We start from the raw sequence: 18,229 nt of genomic DNA, 5'->3' as shown, positions 1-18,229 counted from the left end.
TCATGCTTGGATTTTATGCAATAGTGGTTTACTTTAGTGTCTGTGATGTACAAGTGACTTACTGTTTTATTGATTGCCAATTTATAATGTAAAGTAAACATTTGTGTTTTTTTTGTAGCTTGTCGAGCTTCTAAAGTCATGTGATTACCGAACTTTGGCAATTGGCGATGGTGGAAATGATGTCAGGATGATACAGCAGGCTGATATTGGTGTTGGGATTAGTGGACGGGAAGGCTTGCAAGCTGCAAGGGCAGCTGACTATAGCATCGGAAGTGAGTAGCTGGTTTGACTCTCTTTAGGTATTTTGGTAATTTGCTGAAGAGTTGGTGTAGCCTTAGATCAACTTTCAGAAGAGAAAGGACAAACTATTGGGTTTGATTTTTAGTAAGTCATGCTTAAAATTGTAGGATTTTTGTTTCCAGGATTAGATGATTTGCTAAGATTGGTGATAGGATAAACCAAGGTTCGTATTACCGTACCGTACCAGCGTTTTAACCTGGTCTCGGTATGGTGCGATACGGTGTATCGAGCGGTACACCCAGGTGTACCGCTCTTTCACAGATTTAACCCTCTGAAAATACCTGAAAATTAAAAAAAAAAGTTAGGATAGAGTTTTCAAGTTACAAATAAATATAGTAATAGTATAAGTTTAGCAAAATCAATGTAAATTAGGTAAGAATAGTATCACATATCTTTTTCGGGCTTTGAGGTAGTCTTGTTTGAGGTTCGTATTTCAGCCCGTTATAGATTGAAATATCTACAGAAAAATCAATTGAATTGTTAGACTATTTTGTTACAATATAAACTCTAAAATTCAAATGAATTAAATAATCACATATGTAGATATACCTGATTGTTGATTACTTGATTCTACCACCAAAATGAACGACGTGCCTCTACGTGTGGTGGATCGGGGTCCTCGATCCAATACATCTGCATATCAATATAATACGTTTGTTGAACCTAATCATGAAATTGATCCCATGACATAGTGTATTGATACACCGTATGCCATTGATGCATCAATGTGGTGCTGATTGTAGACTGATCGTCATGAATCATATTTGTCCAAGGCAACTCTTGAGGCATATATTGGTGAATGTTAGAGCTTCTACTTTCGCTACTGATCTGCTGTTCTATATTATACTGTTGCTCAGAGAAGGATGACCAACTATCACCATACTGTTGTTGCCCGTATGATTCTCCATAATACGATGGCTGTGAATACGATGAGCCTTTTTCTATGTCTATATTATGTATGCTCTGTCGCATTTGTTCATATTCATCCACTGCCTTCCCCTTCCCCTTCCGCGCATAAACTTGACCAGTACCTTGTCGAGTTCCATAATCTGAATCTTGAGTGACATGTGTAAAATATTGCTCCTCGGTCCATTCACCACCCTCAAGTTCTGTAGACGAGACCAACGACTGCCCGACATCATCGTCATCATCTGTCGAGGCACTGCTGTCCGTGTTGTTGTCATGTCTCTGGACCGAGCGAGAAAGAGACTGTGATTGTGAAGGTGTTTCGTCGTCCGACTCGATTCTTTCCAACAATGCAACTGATGCTACTGTCTTCCCCTTTGGCTTAAATAGGGGAGAGAAGAATGGCTTAAATAGAATGAGAAAGGGTTCCAACTATCAAATTGACCGTTGGAGCACTGTAGCACTGCTACAGTGCGGTGCGGTAACGGTCAAAATTGACCGTTACCGAGTTTTGCCGGGCGGTAACGGTCGAAATTTCGACCGTTACCACCCGATATTACCCCATATCATCCGATACGGGGTTTTTTTTAACGTACCGCCCGGTAGCAGGTGGTCCGCATACCGGTAGCCTATCGGACCTGTACGTACCGCCCGTACCGGGCGGTATGATTCGGTATGACAGACCTTGGGATAAACATGCTTTGGTGATCTCAAAGACCACAAGTTCATAATCTAAGGCACTTCATCAAAATATTACAACAATAAGGGATATCATGATCTAGGTATTGCACTAAGAAGTTTGGATCAAAGGTAATGAACACTTGGCCTTGCTTTTGGAATAGTTTAGACCATTGTCATTCAGCACCCTTCAAAATTGAAGAGAACAAGAAAATTGTCATTCCATTAGAATATCCATGAACTGTACAAAGAAAGAACCAGTTCTTACATGGGCTTAGTATCTTTTTACTGCATAGCTTTTGATTCTGTGAAAACATATTTACAATGCTTAAGCAAATCAGAAATATGATCCTGAAGAAGATAAAAGCTAATACATTTAAATTTAGTCTAGGTTTTTCTGAAGATGGTAATAGAGATAAAAGTGGGAAGTACTTCTTAACAGCAAACTTGGGGTAGAGCAATTCGGAAATGTAGAATAAGGGTTGGTTGGATGATGGATTTGGCTTGATTGGGAGCTTCTACCATGTAGGTAACATCAAAGGTTGACATTTGATGAGTCACACTTGACTACACAACTTTGATACATCACCACCTACAAGATGATGGCATGTTGGGAGTTTAAGGATGGATGTCAGGTAGTTAAGCTGTTTCTAGTTGAGTTTTGATCATACCTAGACTCAGTTGAGCAGCTGGTTCAGTTGTCTGTCCATGTTGCATATCTCTTCACATCATAGCATTAGCTTTGCTTTTACAGACATTCTGAATATTGAGTTGATCAGAAACTTTATTGCCAGGCATATGCAAGAGTTATTTCTTCCTTCTAATGTATTGAAATTTTTTTTCTCATTTGTTAGATGATATAGTGATATTGTGATTCTGATCTATGCAAAAAGTTTGTATTTGCCATTACATATTATTATTACATCATCATTGGAAGAGAATGAGTTTTATTCATTAATTAACTGTTGGCATGGTTTATCAGAATTCCGGTTCCTTAAAAGGTTGATTCTTGTTCATGGGCGCTATTCTTACAACCGAACAGCTTTTCTCTCACAATACTCCTTTTACAAGTCATTGCTGATATGTTTTATACAGATATTGTAAGTTCCTGTTTTTATTTCCTGTCTTTGTTTGTTTCTGTCATTTAATATCAGTAGTTCAGATCAACATTAATCATCTTCACTAACTTTTAGAAAGTTGTTATTGAAGCTTTTGCACCATTAATGCTAATACGGGTATGGTGCAGTTTTTCTTTCTTTTCAGGTGTTTCTGGAACCAGCTTATTTAATTCCATTAGTTTGATGGCTTATAACGTCTTCTACACTAGTATACCTGTTTTAACAGTTGTCCTAGACAAGGACCTTAGTGAGAAAACAGTGATGCAGAACCCACAGATTTTATTATATTGTCAAGCTGGAAGGTAATCAGAACTTGTTCAGGTTCAGCTGAGCTAAATATAGTTTTGTTTTATCCTTCATGCAACTGCATCAGAAATTTCAACATCAGAAAGTTTAAACTTCTTGTATGAGTTATAGCTTTTTGTTGTTATCAATTAATTATTGTAATGTTTCTTGTATATATATAGGCTCTTAAACCCGAGCACATTTGCTGGATGGTTTGGTCGTTCATTATATCATGTAAGTGAAATGCTTAGTTTGTCAGGTTCTTGTCTGTCATATCTTATAGCTTGCAGTTAAACCAAGATTGTAGTTATTTAAGTTTCTTTCCATAGTTTCGGAACAATTGCAAAAGTGAACTTTGAAGTTGCTGGCTTCTTCCAAGCTGATGAACGACACATTTTATTTGAAAATTGTGTTTATATTTATTTATCTATCTCTGCGTATTTTATAATTTGTGAATCCTGATTGCTAATAGTTTTCGTAGATAATATTTTTATTACATGTAAATCATGTTTTTATGTTCTTCTACCAATATTCATTTTCCATCCAAAAATATACGATAAGTGACTTCAATTATTTCTTCATCAGTCTAGTTGTTGCCACATTTGTGTGGTAACGGGGCGAACACCACTTGTTGCATACTTCGTCCTTGGGTCATCCATCATTTAAATCTCTCCAACCTTGACAGATTTGAGATATAGCCAAAGGCTCCAAGAGCCCTTCTGACATTTGGCTTTCTACCTTATTTTACTGGTACTTGAAGCATGTCCCTACATTCTTTGTTGCATCGATCCCCTTTCTTGATAAACTTGCTCTCCCTATGAGTGCAACAGTTTAGTAACCTCATGAGTTTGCACATTTTCTTTGCACTTATGTATCCAACTTATTGTTGGTAACTGAGTCCCACCATAATTGTGATCATTGTGCCTTGCCTTGTATGATTAGTTGCTTCAACATCACTTGTATATTTTGGAGTAGTCCCCCTTTAATCGGACTGCAACTTGAATGTATGTCATTCTCCATTATGTTGTTGGCCCCTGCTAATTCTGCTCTCTAGCTTGCTTCCTTAGTGACATTCAGTATCAATCTTCTCCTCTGAAAGCATCAGGGCACCCACGAGCAACTTTGAGTTCTGGAATTGTAAACATTCAATAGCTTATCTGTCTAGAGGCCTAGAAATGATGTCCAGTATGGAGTTTTGGTCAGGGATTTGGGACCTGTCTCCAGTTTAAACTCTGTATCCATACCATGTTTTTTGTGGAAAGTGCTTTTGCATCTTGATTGGCAAATTGAGACATTTAAGAGCTAACTTCTCTGTGATAAATTCTTGGCCTGAGCTAAGGCCTACAAACTTTATTGATTCAAGAATCATCATTTTATCCTATCTTTATCTGCCTCCTTGAGATTCATTGTGTCAGCTCCCTTTGAAGCTGGCACCATGAATGGAGATTCATTTCATATCAAAAAGAGGGAATCAAGGAATGATATTGACATCCCTCTTGCCACATTTGAAATCTTCACCCTAAGGATGGCTCAGAAATCTTCAAGGGAATCGCCATAAAGTTTTCATTTGCTTCAAGTTCCAACGTTGACTTCCTATGGCAATTCTAAGATAGAATCTGCCACCAAATTAATCATCATCATGTGACTCTGGCTCCTAACAAAGTCCAACCGAAGTTGCTTTGCATCCTGAGCTGTTCTGAATTTATGTACTGTGGCCCTTTGTATCCACCATTACAAAAGGTTGTATTCTCACTGAGTTTGATGTCCATGTATATTAGCTTGTGATTTGCCTTTGTCTCCCAGAGCGTTTAGGATTCAATAGAGGTTGTCATTTTTATGCATGTAGAAACCTTTTCCCATGCTCTTGAATTGTTAAGCTATGGTGATGTTGCCTCAACTTTCACTATGCCATGAGCTCAATATTCTTGGGCATGAATTAGGCTTGACATTCCTTTCCTCCAAGTGGGTTTGGCACCGTAGCTTGTGTCTGCACTTTGGTAAATAATTTTTTTTGACACCTTTGACATCTCTTTCAATTTTGGGGGTTGCTTTGTAGTATTGTTCCATGTTGATGAGATAGTTGTCTAGCTTCAAGTCCTTAGCTTCCATCATACCAATGTGGCTTAGGCACCTTCGATCTTTGAGGATGGCTACGAGCATTCCCACTACATAATTTGAGTCATCATATCCTTCAAATATTGTATGAACTCATTTCATGTCATCAGCAAGATGTCTCCATCTATATCTAGTTGATCCATTTTGGTGTGCACACCCACTTGCATGGCCTCTACTTTCACTAGACGTCCTTCACCTATGTAGAGATCTGCCAAGCTATAACCTATGACATTGAGACACATCTCGAACTCTCCCATCCTTATCTTTGTTATGTTGTGTCGTTCAGACTATCGTTTTATCACGAACGGTTGTCGCGCACCCGCAACAACTTCGTTTAATGAACCGTTCGTCGCTTTTGCATGCTTGTACAGAGACATGACCGTCTGTTTTGCCTTGGTTTTGTGTTTTTTCTTGTAAAAATGCATGTTCGAACAGGTTACAGCGCTACAGTGCAACCGCTCACCGCGCCGGGCCGAACTGCCCCAAAATGGCTCCGTTTTCGCGTGCCACGACTTGTTTTCTGCAAGCCGTAGCTGCACGCAAAACGTCAGCCATCTCAGCACCCTGGAACCCCCCGGGTGGCACAGGACTAAATGGGGCTTCGGTATATGGTATTGTCCGTGTTTCTTCACTGATCTAGCTGTCGTCTCCTTTTAGCAGTGTAGGTAGTGCCACACCACATGTGTTAGAACCCTTGCAGATTCTAAACTTGGGGTTGATCTCTTTAGGGGATCGGCCTCCTTGGAACTCTATAGGGGTTCCTCCCTCCAAGATTCTAAACTTGGGGTTGATCTCTTTAGGGGATCGGCCTCCTTGGAACTCTATAGGGGTTCCTCCCTCCAAGTTGCTGCTCAAAGGTTGCAGAAAAGATTCATCTATTGCTTATGAAAAGAGGAGGAATACATGGCTATTTATAGGGTTTCTAAATCCTAACTCCTAATAGGACTCCTACTCAAGACTCCTTCTTCTAACCAACTCCTAATAGGACTTCTAATCAAGACTCCTATTTCTTTACAACTCCTAATTCATCTCAAACAATCTCCTAACCCTAGCCGGCCTCTTCACCTCGTTAATAGGGGTCGGCTTAGGTAGGTTTTACATGAATGTCCCTCTCAATTAGGACTCTTCTAGCTAGAGTCCTAACAGACCCGCCCTCTTTAAATCAGCCTTGTCCTCAAGGTTGAGATTCCATGAATTCAGGGAACCGAGTCTTCAGCTCCTCATATGGTTCCCATGTGGCGTCTTCAAGTGGTAGATTATTCCAATGCACTAGTACTTCAGTAGAGGGATGTCGGCGACGTATCACGATCCTACGATCGAGGATGGCTTGTGGTTGGGCTTGAATAACTCCATCCTCAGTTGTGTTGGGCAGTTGGATCTGGGATGACTCGTGTTCTCCCAACTTGGGCTTTAAGCATGATACGTGGAAGACAGGGTGAATTTTGGCATCCTCAGGTAATTTATGTCTGTACGCCACGGCTCCAATACGCTCTGTGATCTGATAGGGCCCATAAAAACATGGGGATAGCTTCATGGAGGCTCGAGTGTTGATAGAGAGTTGCTTGTATGGTTGTAGGCGAAGATAAACCCAATCTCTTACTGAAAATTCTCTTTCACTTCGTCGTGTGTCGGCTTGCTGCTTTATTCTGGCTTGAGCGGTAGAGAGATTATCTTTTAACAGTTGTAAGAGTTTGTCTCTATCAATCAATTCTTGGTCAACCTGATCTACCTTGGCTGAGCCAATTACATACTTTGGAATCACAGGGGCTGATCGACCATATAATGCTTCATGAGGGGCACATTTTGTAGATGAATGATATGTAGTATTATACCACCATTTGGCCCAGGGTAGCCATTTTGCCCACTCTTTTGGTCGGTCGCTAGCGAAACACCAGAGGTACGTCTCTAAGCACCTATTTACCACTTTTGTCTGGCCGTTGATTTGTGGGTGATATGCCATACTCCTTTTCAATTTAGTACCCTGCATATGGAATAACTTTGTCCAAAATCTGCTCGTGAAGATGCAAGTAGAATTTATCATAAGCACAATGCGTCCCTTATAGTGTAATTCTTTTGAGTCCCACTTGTAATAAGCCACGGAGCTTGGTGCTTCCTCCAATTTTTTTATAATCTTACTATTCTCTTAATCTTCCTGCCATTCCATCTTAATATCCACAAGTCGTTGGTCGGAAGTGAAATGGCTGAAACTTCAGCTTGCTCGGGTAGCTGCGAAAGCGCATCTGCAAGAACATTCTCTTTCCCCTTTTTGTAAATTATTTCATAATCAAATCCAAGAAGTTTTGTTACCCATTTTTGCTGCTCAGGGGATGATATCTTTCGCTCCAAAAAGTACTTGAGGCTTTTATGGTCGGTTTTAATTTGAAATCGTCGACCAATCAAGTAGGGTTTCCACCTCGTTGCTGCGCGCACAATGGCGAGCATCTCCTTATCATATGTTAACTTGTTTTGATGGGAGGGAGATAATACCTTACTAGTGTATGCGAGTGGTCGACCATCTTGCATGAGAATGGCTCCAATTCCGACTCCAGATGCGTCGGCCTCAATAATAAAGGGTCGGTTGAAATCTGGTAATGTTAGCACCGGCGTCATCGTCATGGCTGCCTTAAGTTTGTCGAAGGCAGCGGAAGCTCTGTCTAACCATTGGAAAGCATCTTTTTTCAGTAAAGAAGTGAGTGGTGCATTGATCTTCCCATAGTCCTTAACAAATTTTCGATAGTAGCCCGTTAGTCCAAGGAATCCCTGTAGTAATTTCACGTTTGTAGGTTTCGGCCAGCCTTGCATTGCCTCAATTTTTGCTGGGTCTACCGCCATTCCTTCTTCTGATATTATATGCCCAAGGTACTCTACTTTTTGCTGGAGAAAGCTGCACTTTGGTTGCTTTATAAAAAGAGTATTCTCCCGAAGGATCGTCAGAACAATCCGTAAATGCCGAATTTGGTGGTAACCGGATCGGAGGTCCAACTTTGTGAAGACTCGAGCTCCTTTTAATTCATCAAGAAGTTCATCCACCACTGGTATTGGGTACTTGTCCTTGATGGTGATGCCATTTAAAGCTCGGTAGTCGATGCACATCCGCCAAGTTCCGTCCTTCTTGCGTACAAGTAGCACTGGTGAGGAATAGGGGCTACAACTTGGCCGAATCACCCCTGTTTCAAGCATCTCTTTTACAATCCTTTCTATTTCATCCTTTTGGAGATGTAGATACTGATATCGCCGAGTATTTGCTGGAGGTTTGCCTGAAAGAATCGTTATATAATGATCATGCCGACGGGTAAGAGATAGGTTGTGTGGTTCGTCAAATATATCTGAAAATTTAGCAAGCAAAGGAAGTAGGTTTGGATCTTCAAATTCTATTGGCTCTCCCTTAGTTTGCTGCTCAAGTTGTGCCAAAAAGCCGCTGTATGCTTTATGCAAAACCTTCTCCATTGTTGTGTGCAAATCGTTGTTATGTCGCCCCCACGTTTCCTGTGCAATGTCACCTGTTTCTCCATACTGTAAAATCTCATAATTAGTTTCATAAAATTCCAGGAAATATCACCTAATGTCGTCAACCATTTAATTCTGAGCATGGCCTCATGATTGTTAAGAGGGAGAAGGAAGAAATCTGCAATTATCTCTTGGTTATGCAGCAATAGTTTCTCTTACGGGCGCCTACGATCATACTTCAAAATCCATCCATCGGCGATCTTAACGTCAACCCTGCTGCAATTCTCAATAGGTAAAGCTATCTGGACAGCAACCTTACTGTTTAGAAAGTTATTAGTACTGCCCGTGTCGATGAGAACAGTGATCGGTTGTTGTTTGAGAAGGCCTCCAACTTTCATCGTTTGCGGGTTTGAGTGGTCGGCTAGTGCATGTACCGTAACTTCGATTGATTGTGGATCTTCTTCTGCATCTTCTTCTTCATGTTCAAGGCTCTCTTCTGGATGTTCAATGACCTCTTCTTCTATTGGTTCAATCATAAGAAATCTCCCTTTACTACAGCGATGCTCACGGCTCCACGGGTCGTCACAATGCCAACATAACCCCTTCGCATATCGCTCCTGAAGCTCTTCTCTTGTTAACCTCTTTGGTGTAGGGACTTGGTCGATTGTAGGGGGGGTTGAGGGCTTCAATATTGCTGGTTGAGGAGTGACCCTAGTCCTCCGAGCTTCATAGTTCAATTGCTCCTCTTGATGTCGTGCGAAAGAGATGGCTGCCATAAGTGTATATAGTTGTCGCGCTTTAACTTCTCCTCGGATCTCCGACTTCAAGCTCTCAATGAAGGTCCTCAATAGCTGTTTTTGAGACCAATCACGAGTTTGATTAGATAACCTTTCAAACCTGGTTTGGTACTCCTGAATGGTGGAGGTTTGTCGGATCTTTGCTAGTTGTTCGTCAATATTCTCGTAATCGGTTGGTTTGAAGCGTATCAGCAGTCCTTCTTTGAATTGTTGCCATGAAAGGACTCCATAAGTATGTTCAAACCAGTCAAACCACTGTATAGCATCCCCTTCAAGATATATAGCTGCAATTTTCACCATAGATGCATCTGCGATTTTATGGTACCGAAAATATCGCTCCGCGCGCGAGATCCAACCAATCGGGTCTCCTTCTTCCCATCTAGGGAAGTCCACTCTCATGCATGGATAGTTGAGGTTGATCATAGAGCTTCCCCTCTCTTGGAAGTCATATCTTTGGGCTTGGTGCGATTGGGCAAAGCTCTCTCCTTGATGTGATTTCTTCGGGCTTAGTGGTCGGCCCGATCTGAGTTCGGTAAAGAGCATCTGAATCTTATCCTCCATTCGCGCCTCGAAGGCTTCGAATTTAGCATTGAATACCTCCTTAGATACCATAGTATATGCCGTCAAATCTGTGATATCAAGATCTCTCTTTTGTTGTCGGGTTAAAGGCATGTATTGGTTGAGAGAGGTGATGGTCGAAAGGGTTGGTAGATTGGTGGATGTAGGCTACGGTTTAGGCTTGTTTTGTGGCTATTTTGGGTGCAGGTTGAGGGTGTGGTTTGGTAGAGTTTTAGGGCTGTAGATAAAAGTTTTGGATCTGTGGTAGATGGTAGCAAAGGTTTGATAGAAATCAGTGGAAGTTGCAGCAAGTATGTGCTGTCTTGTAAGAGTAGAATTGTCGTCGAAGAAACAACGGTTTCTCGACGTAATTTCCACAAAAAACGTGAGAGAATTGAGGAGGGAATTGATAGCAAAATCACAATTTATATGACAGCAAGGATATCTAATTTAATCAAGAAAATCTCGGCAGTATAACAGCAAGGAAATTGGTGCAAGTTGCGATTGCAGAATTCTCGTCGAGAAATTTCAGCAGGTTACGACGAAAATTTGCAGCAACACAAAATCGTTTTTAGAGATGAATTTCTTTATAGATCAATCTTAGATGGAAGCCAAGATGATCTATGAAGTGTATAAGAAATTTCATTCAAAAAAGATTGCAAATAGATGGGTTAAGGCAACAATATGCGGCTGAAATTTTCTGCAGCACAGATTTTTAAGTATAGCAGATTGGACGTAAAAGATCAGTGGTTTATATTGAGAATTTTTTTATGAAACCAAAGGGAATCTGCTATTAGGAAATGTCAAAGATGTCATAAAAATTTCGTAGAGATTTGGATCGAAAAAACACAGTAGCAAGATCAAACAGACAGTGCTATACGGTTGGAATTCTGCAATGTATCTTTCGTCGTAGAGATGAAACTTTATGTCGAAAAGTTTATGCAGTAATATAGGAATAATTTTTTTTTGGATTTTCAAATAAGGATAACTAAATTGCAGCAACAGTAAGGTAGAAAACCAGAACCTGTTGCAATTCACGGGGAGATCAAAGAATGATCCGTGGTGGTGGAGATGACGGTGGAATTTGACAACGATCTCTTAAGCAATTGTGGGAATTGCTTTGGGCGGTTGTGGAGGGTTGATGGATGACTGTGGAAGGGCAGCGAGATGCCAAGAACGCTGCTCTGATACCAGGTGTTAGAACCCTTGCAGATTCTAAACTTGGGGTTGATCTCTTTAGGGGATCGACCTCCTTGGAACTCTATAGGGGTTCCTCCCTCCAAGATTCTAAACTTGGGGTCGATCTCTTTAGGGGATCGGCCTCCTTGGAACTCTATAGGGGTTCCTCCCTCCAAGTTGCTGCTCAAAGGCTGCAGAAAAGATTCATCTATTGCTTATGAAAAGAGGAGGAATACATGGCTATTTATAGGGTTTCTAAACCCTAACTCCTAATAGGACTCCTACTCAAGACTCCTTCTTCTAACCAACTCCTAATAGGACTTCTAATCAAGACTCCTATTTCTTTACAACTCCTAATTCATCTCTAAGAAACAATCTTCTAACCCTAGCTGGCCTCTTCACCTCGTTAATAGGGATCGGCTTAGGTAGGTTTTACATGAATGTCCCTCTCAATTAGGACTCTTCTAGCTAGAGTCCTAACAACATGTTGTGTATGTCGTCCATCAGTCAACCATCATCCATTTTCTCTTACCTTGTGCCTAGTCAATAAAAAGACTTCAGATAGAGGCTCCAAGAGGACCTCTGACATCCTTCTACCATGTTTTGCTAGTCCTCAAAGCATGTTCCCACATTTCTTGATGCCTTAGTCACCTTTCTCAGCCAACAACTTGCTTTCCCTGCAAGAAAAATGGTTCGGTGCATGTTCAAAAGATCTGCCTTGTGGTACATGATACTCCACCATGAGTTCACTTCTTTTCTTTCGATGCCCATGTATCCATCTCCCCGTCAGATAACCGAGTTCCACCAGGACTACCAATCATCATGGCTTGCCCTCTACTGACTGTTTCAACATGCCTTAATACCTTGAAGTAGTCCCCCTCTGATCAGACTGAACTCATTTCTTTGATTGAGATATTAGATGCTGGTTTACTCTTCTGAGTTCTGGTTATGCATGTCCGTCCACTGTTACAGGCTAGATGTCACTAAGGGTCATCTGTTCCTGTTGTTCTCTGAATTACCTGTATAGTTTACAATTATCAACAAAATTATTGTAATTTGCTCTTAACACTACTCATGGTCAAGATTTTGCCTTTTTTCATGATTTCAGGCATTAGTTGTTTTCTTAATAACTGTGCACGCATATGCTGATGAGAAAAGTGAGATGGAAGAGCTGTCAATGGTCGCACTCTCTGGATGTATTTGGTTGCAGGCCTTTGTCGTGACAATTGAGATGAAGTAAGCATTGGTAACTGTGTCATTTGAAAAGGTAGTTTTTTTATTGTCGAGAAAGTTCATTCCTCTAAAACATAACTTGCTAAATCTTCCAGTTCCTTCACAACCTTGCAACACCTTGCTATCTGGGGTAATTTTGCGGCTTTCTATTTCATCAACTCTGTAGTCAGTACCATACCATCAGCAGGAATGTACACCATCATGTTTCGCCTCTGTAGACAGCCGTCGTACTGGATAACTGTGGTTGTGAGTATCATGTCGTTCACATATGGTTATAAATTATCGTTACCATTTTATTTTCTTTTTCTAAGAACCTCTTTGTTCCAGCTTATTGTTGCAGTAGGAATGGGTCCAGTGCTAGCCCTCAAGTACTTCAGATATACATACAGATCAAGTGCCATTAATATACTTCAGCAGGCGGAGCGATCTCGTGGACCCATCTTCTCAATGGGGGGCCTTGAGTCCCAGCTCAAGTCCCTAGAGAAGGATGTTGCTTCATTGTCGACATCCCAGAGTAAATTCAGGAACAGTGTTTATGAGCCCCTGCTATCAGCATCTGACCCTCCAACATCTACCAGAAGGTCCATAGGACCTGCAACATTTGATTTCTTACAACCAGCGCAATCCAGGCTGTCCTCATCTTACTCAAGAAATTGCAAAGATAATTGATTTTTTTTTTGTCATTTTTTCAGTACACAAAGAAATGTGAAATTTCTGCTGTGAAAAGAACTTGAAAGAAGGAATTTCCTATAGAAAGTTCGATATGGAATTTTTGGACTGTTGTCAAAATGTACCTACCGGATACAGAATCAAGAATGCTTAGGCCTAACATAAGTGTTTTATGCTCGTTGAGAAACTCAATGCTGAAGGACATGCCAAAATAAAATGCATATTCCATAAGTTACCTAAAGTACCTGTTTTTAAATTGTTTTGCCTTTCAGATGTAAAAGAAATGGTGCATCAGTGAAGCTTTACGTGATTCCTTCAGTTACAGGGGTTGGCTCGAGGCAAAAGGGAAATCAGCAACGGAGTTTTTAGGTGTTTTAAGGTCACAGCAGAGGTTGATGATCGTGAGACGAGAAGTGGGATCCAACATGAGCTGATTTTTGTTATCACTCGACGATTCCTCAAACGTCAAATTGCATGATGGAATGGGGAGGGCGCATTAACAAAGCATATATATGCCGTTTTGGCATAGTATATCTCCACGGATGGAAACGAATGTCGTTTTGCCACAATTTGCATAGTTGTTTGAGCTAATTGTGTTGTTGGTACTGCAGTTCACCTACTCTAGATGTTGGGCTCGAGTGACTTATATGTTCTCAGAAACAGTGACACTGGTTAGTAATTAATCTTATATCGTGCTTAAGGGATCGATGCTGGATGGATATACGGGAGACGATGCCTACCGACTAATTAATTAGTAATTAATTAAACCCACCCCACCCCACCCCCCCCCCCCCCCCGTTCACTCTGATGACCGTTTGATGATGGTGATGATGATGATGATGATGATGATGATGAATTGGTTGGTCAGGAGACCCTCTGGATGAGATGGGTGAAAAAGGGTTGCGGCCTTCGTCGGTTCTCTTCTTTCTCAAAGATCCTCCTTGTGCCATGACAGCCCTTCTTCACTCCATCTCCGCCCACCCGAGCTCCAAACCCCCGGACGCCACCGTCACCAGATGTAAGCCACGCTTCCTCTCCCATCTCCCAAACCTCCCTTCTCTCTCCCTCAACAATGGCTTCTCCAGGGTCTTGGCCTCGCCCCCCGTCGCCCTCCCCCCTAAGGACGCCGCCTCCTTGTCCCTCCCCAGCTGGAGGAACGGCAAGAACGAATCGAGAATCAAGGAGGTCCGGCTCCACGACGCCTTCCTTCACCTGGAGCACATGGTGGGGAAGGGGCACAGGCCCGACGCCGCCCAGGCCACTCAACTCGTCTACGATCTCTGTAAGTCCAACAAGATCCGGAAGGCCATTCGCGTCATGGAGCTGATGGCCAGCTCTGGAACCACCCCCGAACCCTCCACCTACACCTTCCTCGTGAATCAGCTGTGCAAGAGGGGCAACGTCGGCTACGCGATGCAGTTGGTTGATAAAATGGAGGAGCATGGGTGCCCCCCCACCACCATCGTCTACAATTCCCTGGTCAGGGGCCTCTGCATCCACGGCAATCTGCAGCAGAGCTTGCAGCTTTTGGAGAGACTGATGCACAAGGGGCTCATCCCCAATGTGTTCACTTACTCTTTCTTGCTCGAAGCAGCCTACAAAGAGAGAGGGGCGGATGAGGCGGTGAGGCTACTGGATGAGATCATCGCCAAAGGCGGGAGGCCTAATCTCGTCAGTTACAATGTTCTTCTTACTGGATTCTGCAAGGAAGGTCGGTTGGAGGACGCAATGCAGTTCTTCAGGGGGTTGCCATCCAAGGGTTTTCGACCAAATGTCGTCAGCTACAATATTCTTTTAAGGAGTCTGTGTTACCAAGGGCGGTGGGAGGAGGCAGAGGAGCTCTTGTCTGAGATGGGCGAGAAGAATTGCGACCCTAGCATCATAACATACAATATCTTGATCGGTTCACTCGCTTATCATGGTCGGACGGAACAAGCAGTTGACATCTTGGAGGAGATGGCAAGGAATGGGTTTAAGCCCGTAGCCGCGAGCTATAACCCCATAATTGCTCGGTTCTGCAAGGAGGGAAAACTGAACATGGTTCTCGAATGCCTGGACATGATGCATAGGCATTGTACTCCTAATGAAGGCACTTACAATGCAATCGCGGTGCTCTGTGAAGAAGGGAAGGTGGAAGATGCATTCTCCATATTGCAAAGCTTGGGCAATAAGCAGAATGCTTCCATGAATGACTTCTACCGAAATGTGATATCATTCTTGTGTAAGAAAGGGAACACCTTTGCTGCTTTCCAGTTACTGCATGAGACGACAAAACATGGATTTACTCCTGATTCATACACCAATTCCTCCTTGATCAGAGGTCTTTGCATCGAGGGCATGCTGGATGAAGCCATTGAGCTCTTCGAAGTGATGGAGGAAAATGGTAATAAGCCTGATATAGACAACTACAACTCACTTATTCTTGGATTGTGCAAGGGTCAGCGGACAGATCTGTCATTTGATATATATGAATCAATGATCGAGAAAGGTTATGCGCCTAATGAAACAACATACACTATCCTGGTTGAAGGACTTGCTCATGAGGATGAAGCAGATTTGGCTGCAGAGGTGTTGAAAGAGTTGTACTCTAGAAACATTGTGAGCCAAAATACCATGGAGAGGATCACTATGCAATATGACTTGGACTAATTTTTGGTACATGTGGTTGCAGTTTAAGCAGTTGACCAGCTCTTGGTAAAGGATGTGTTGCTAGGTTTTGGAACCTGAACTTATGTGAATCTTCTGTTATCAAGCACATATATCTTGACGTCAATCACAATCTGAGTGCCATTATCATGATGAGTGTGATTGTACCAAAATCTCTCTACTATTAGCTACGCTTTAGTTCCTGGCTTTCTACTTCTATGCTGATCATTCATTCTGAAGGAAACTTTTGTTGCACATGCTGAGCCATCTATTCAAAATTTTCGCTGGAAGAATCACCAAACTAACTAGTTAGTCATGGATTTTCATTATTCTGGCTGCTTATTGCTTTTAGGATCCTCAAATCCAAAGCTTTCAGTATATTATATGGCATGTGGGGCATAATCTCTGTATTGTCTCCAGCCTCATGTTAGTTCTAGTTCTCCTCCTAGGCATCAACCGTTGGTGCTGCATTGCTTCTTAAAACCCAATGGGAAGAGTTATGCTGGCAGCATCAGATGTTGTTTCCTGAGAAGTATGGATTGGCAGGTACTCATTTCAAGTCATGTCAGTCTTCATTTGCAGCCAATTTCATCCATGCATGTAATGTTATAATATCAATGGCATGTAAGGATACAACCAAGTCACTGTTTGTGCAGTTGAGGTTAATTTAGACTATGGCCCCATGATTGTTGAGATATGCTTTCTAAGCCTTAGGTGCCAGGAGAAGCTGTCAAATATGTTGGACAATCTTGTGTATTAGTATTTTCATTTTGCTATTTTCTCAAATTTCAAATATGATTAATGGTTACTTGGTAGATGACTGGCATCTCTCTTGGTCCAAAGCCCTTTGGAAGTGAAGTGTCCACAAAGCAATGGGTAGAGTTCTGTTCCGTGTTCCTTCCTTTGTGACAGTAAGCATAAACTGCAATTTGATGAAAGATGGTCTTTTATTGAGCACGAATGAAACATGGATTTTAACTACAAGCCGAAGGTTACATCTTTTAGAAGTCGATAGAACCAAATGAAATTGCTCCCAGTATTCTGCAAACTGGAAGTAATAGCTCTCTCTTGATGTTACAGAAAGGACATGATGATCTTATTATTCACTTTGATGCTTTTATGAATTATCTATCATTTATAAAGTCCTCAGATGTGTCAAATCTGAAACTATCGTCTGTTCAAGTTTTTATGTGCTTGTTGTCGAACAATATTTATGAATTAAGGTGTAACAACGCATTATTTTGGTGTTCTTTACTTGATAACCTGTGCTTGCATGATATGCTGTCAAAGTTATATTACATGATATTTACAAGAAGATCCAAGAAGTCATGTCTGTGAAATATATTGTTTTTCAAATCCATTGATCATCTGGTTTTCTGCATCGAAGTGAACACATCAACTGCCAAAGCTGACATAGCACTTGCTGCAAAACTTAACATGTGGAAACTGCAATTTACAGTGTAGACTCAAACAAGCAGCTAAAGCTTCATCGACTAACTTCACCTAATCCCTTGCAGGTATAGAAATGTTCAAGACGACAAGACTTTGCATGACTAACATAGAGCTGTTTGGTGTTTTGTTCTCCTGAAGTTCTGCTGCATGGCCCCTTTCTCTAACTGATCAAATGGAGGGAAGAGAGGAATGGCTCCATCTTACCCAAATTAGACTCTCTCTCTCTCTCTCTCTCTCTCTCTCTCTCTCTACATAACCATGTAGACAAGTTACTGCCCTAGAGCTGTTTGGTGTTTTGTTCTTCTTGTCTTGTGCATGTCCTCCCTCTGTAACTCACCAAATGGAGGAAAATGAAGCAATGGATGAAGCTTAGCAAAGCTACACTCTGTACACAACCATTTTGGCAAGGTACTACTGCCTCGGAGCTGGTTGGTGCTTTGTTCTTCTGACCTTGTGCTTGTCCCTTTCTTGAACTTACCAAATATTGACAAGCTGTTGCTATTAATATCACCATAGTAGTAGTAATTGTGATCCCCCAAAGAGATCAACAAGGCTTTTTTTAGCACAGCCAAAAGTTGAGCTCCCCATTGGAATAAACTCCCATTATTTGATATCTTTTCCTTATCAGATTAAACAAAGCCACCTCATGTATTCTCTTATCTGTTCTTTTCTTGCAGCTTCACCAGGCATCTGATTTGACTTATTTTGGAATCGAGTTGTATATATATATATATATATATATATATATATATATATATATATATATATATATATATATATATATATATATATATGATGGCTTATCAGGGTTATAACAAATATTAATATCTTTATAAAAATTAATGA

The 18,229-nt window shown here is 41.4% G+C and overlaps 2 protein-coding genes across 4 annotated transcripts in view; both read left to right on the top strand.

The window, feature by feature from the left end:
• The window catches only part of LOC103975072 (phospholipid-transporting ATPase 2-like), a 43,670-nt gene extending 30,144 nt beyond the window's left edge, over positions 1 to 13,526 (top strand). For all 3 annotated transcript variants that reach the window (XM_065106937.1, XM_065106936.1, XM_065106938.1), the window contains 7 exons: positions 119 to 272; positions 2,867 to 2,984; positions 3,131 to 3,304; positions 3,470 to 3,521; positions 12,492 to 12,619; positions 12,712 to 12,862; positions 12,944 to 13,526. In XM_065106937.1, coding sequence (XP_064963009.1) covers positions 119 to 272; positions 2,867 to 2,984; positions 3,131 to 3,304; positions 3,470 to 3,521; positions 12,492 to 12,619; positions 12,712 to 12,862; positions 12,944 to 13,285 — 1,119 coding nt within the window. In that variant the 3' untranslated portion in view covers positions 13,286 to 13,526. The remainder of the gene's footprint in view (positions 1 to 118; positions 273 to 2,866; positions 2,985 to 3,130; positions 3,305 to 3,469; positions 3,522 to 12,491; positions 12,620 to 12,711; positions 12,863 to 12,943) is intronic.
• A 629-nt stretch (positions 13,527 to 14,155) lies between these two features.
• LOC135611300 (pentatricopeptide repeat-containing protein At1g79080, chloroplastic-like) lies at positions 14,156 to 16,186 on the top strand. Its single transcript, XM_065106935.1, has one exon. It carries the CDS (start codon positions 14,171 to 14,173, stop codon positions 15,932 to 15,934), a length of 1,764 nt encoding a protein of 587 aa, XP_064963007.1. The 5' UTR covers positions 14,156 to 14,170; the 3' UTR covers positions 15,935 to 16,186.
• Positions 16,187 to 18,229: the final 2,043 nt, after the last annotated feature.

This window comes from Musa acuminata, chromosome BXJ2-4 (assembly GCF_036884655.1).
Source record: "Musa acuminata AAA Group cultivar baxijiao chromosome BXJ2-4, Cavendish_Baxijiao_AAA, whole genome shotgun sequence".
Lineage (NCBI taxonomy): Eukaryota > Viridiplantae > Streptophyta > Magnoliopsida > Zingiberales > Musaceae > Musa > Musa acuminata.
This window is presented reverse-complemented; position numbering and strand designations above follow the sequence as displayed.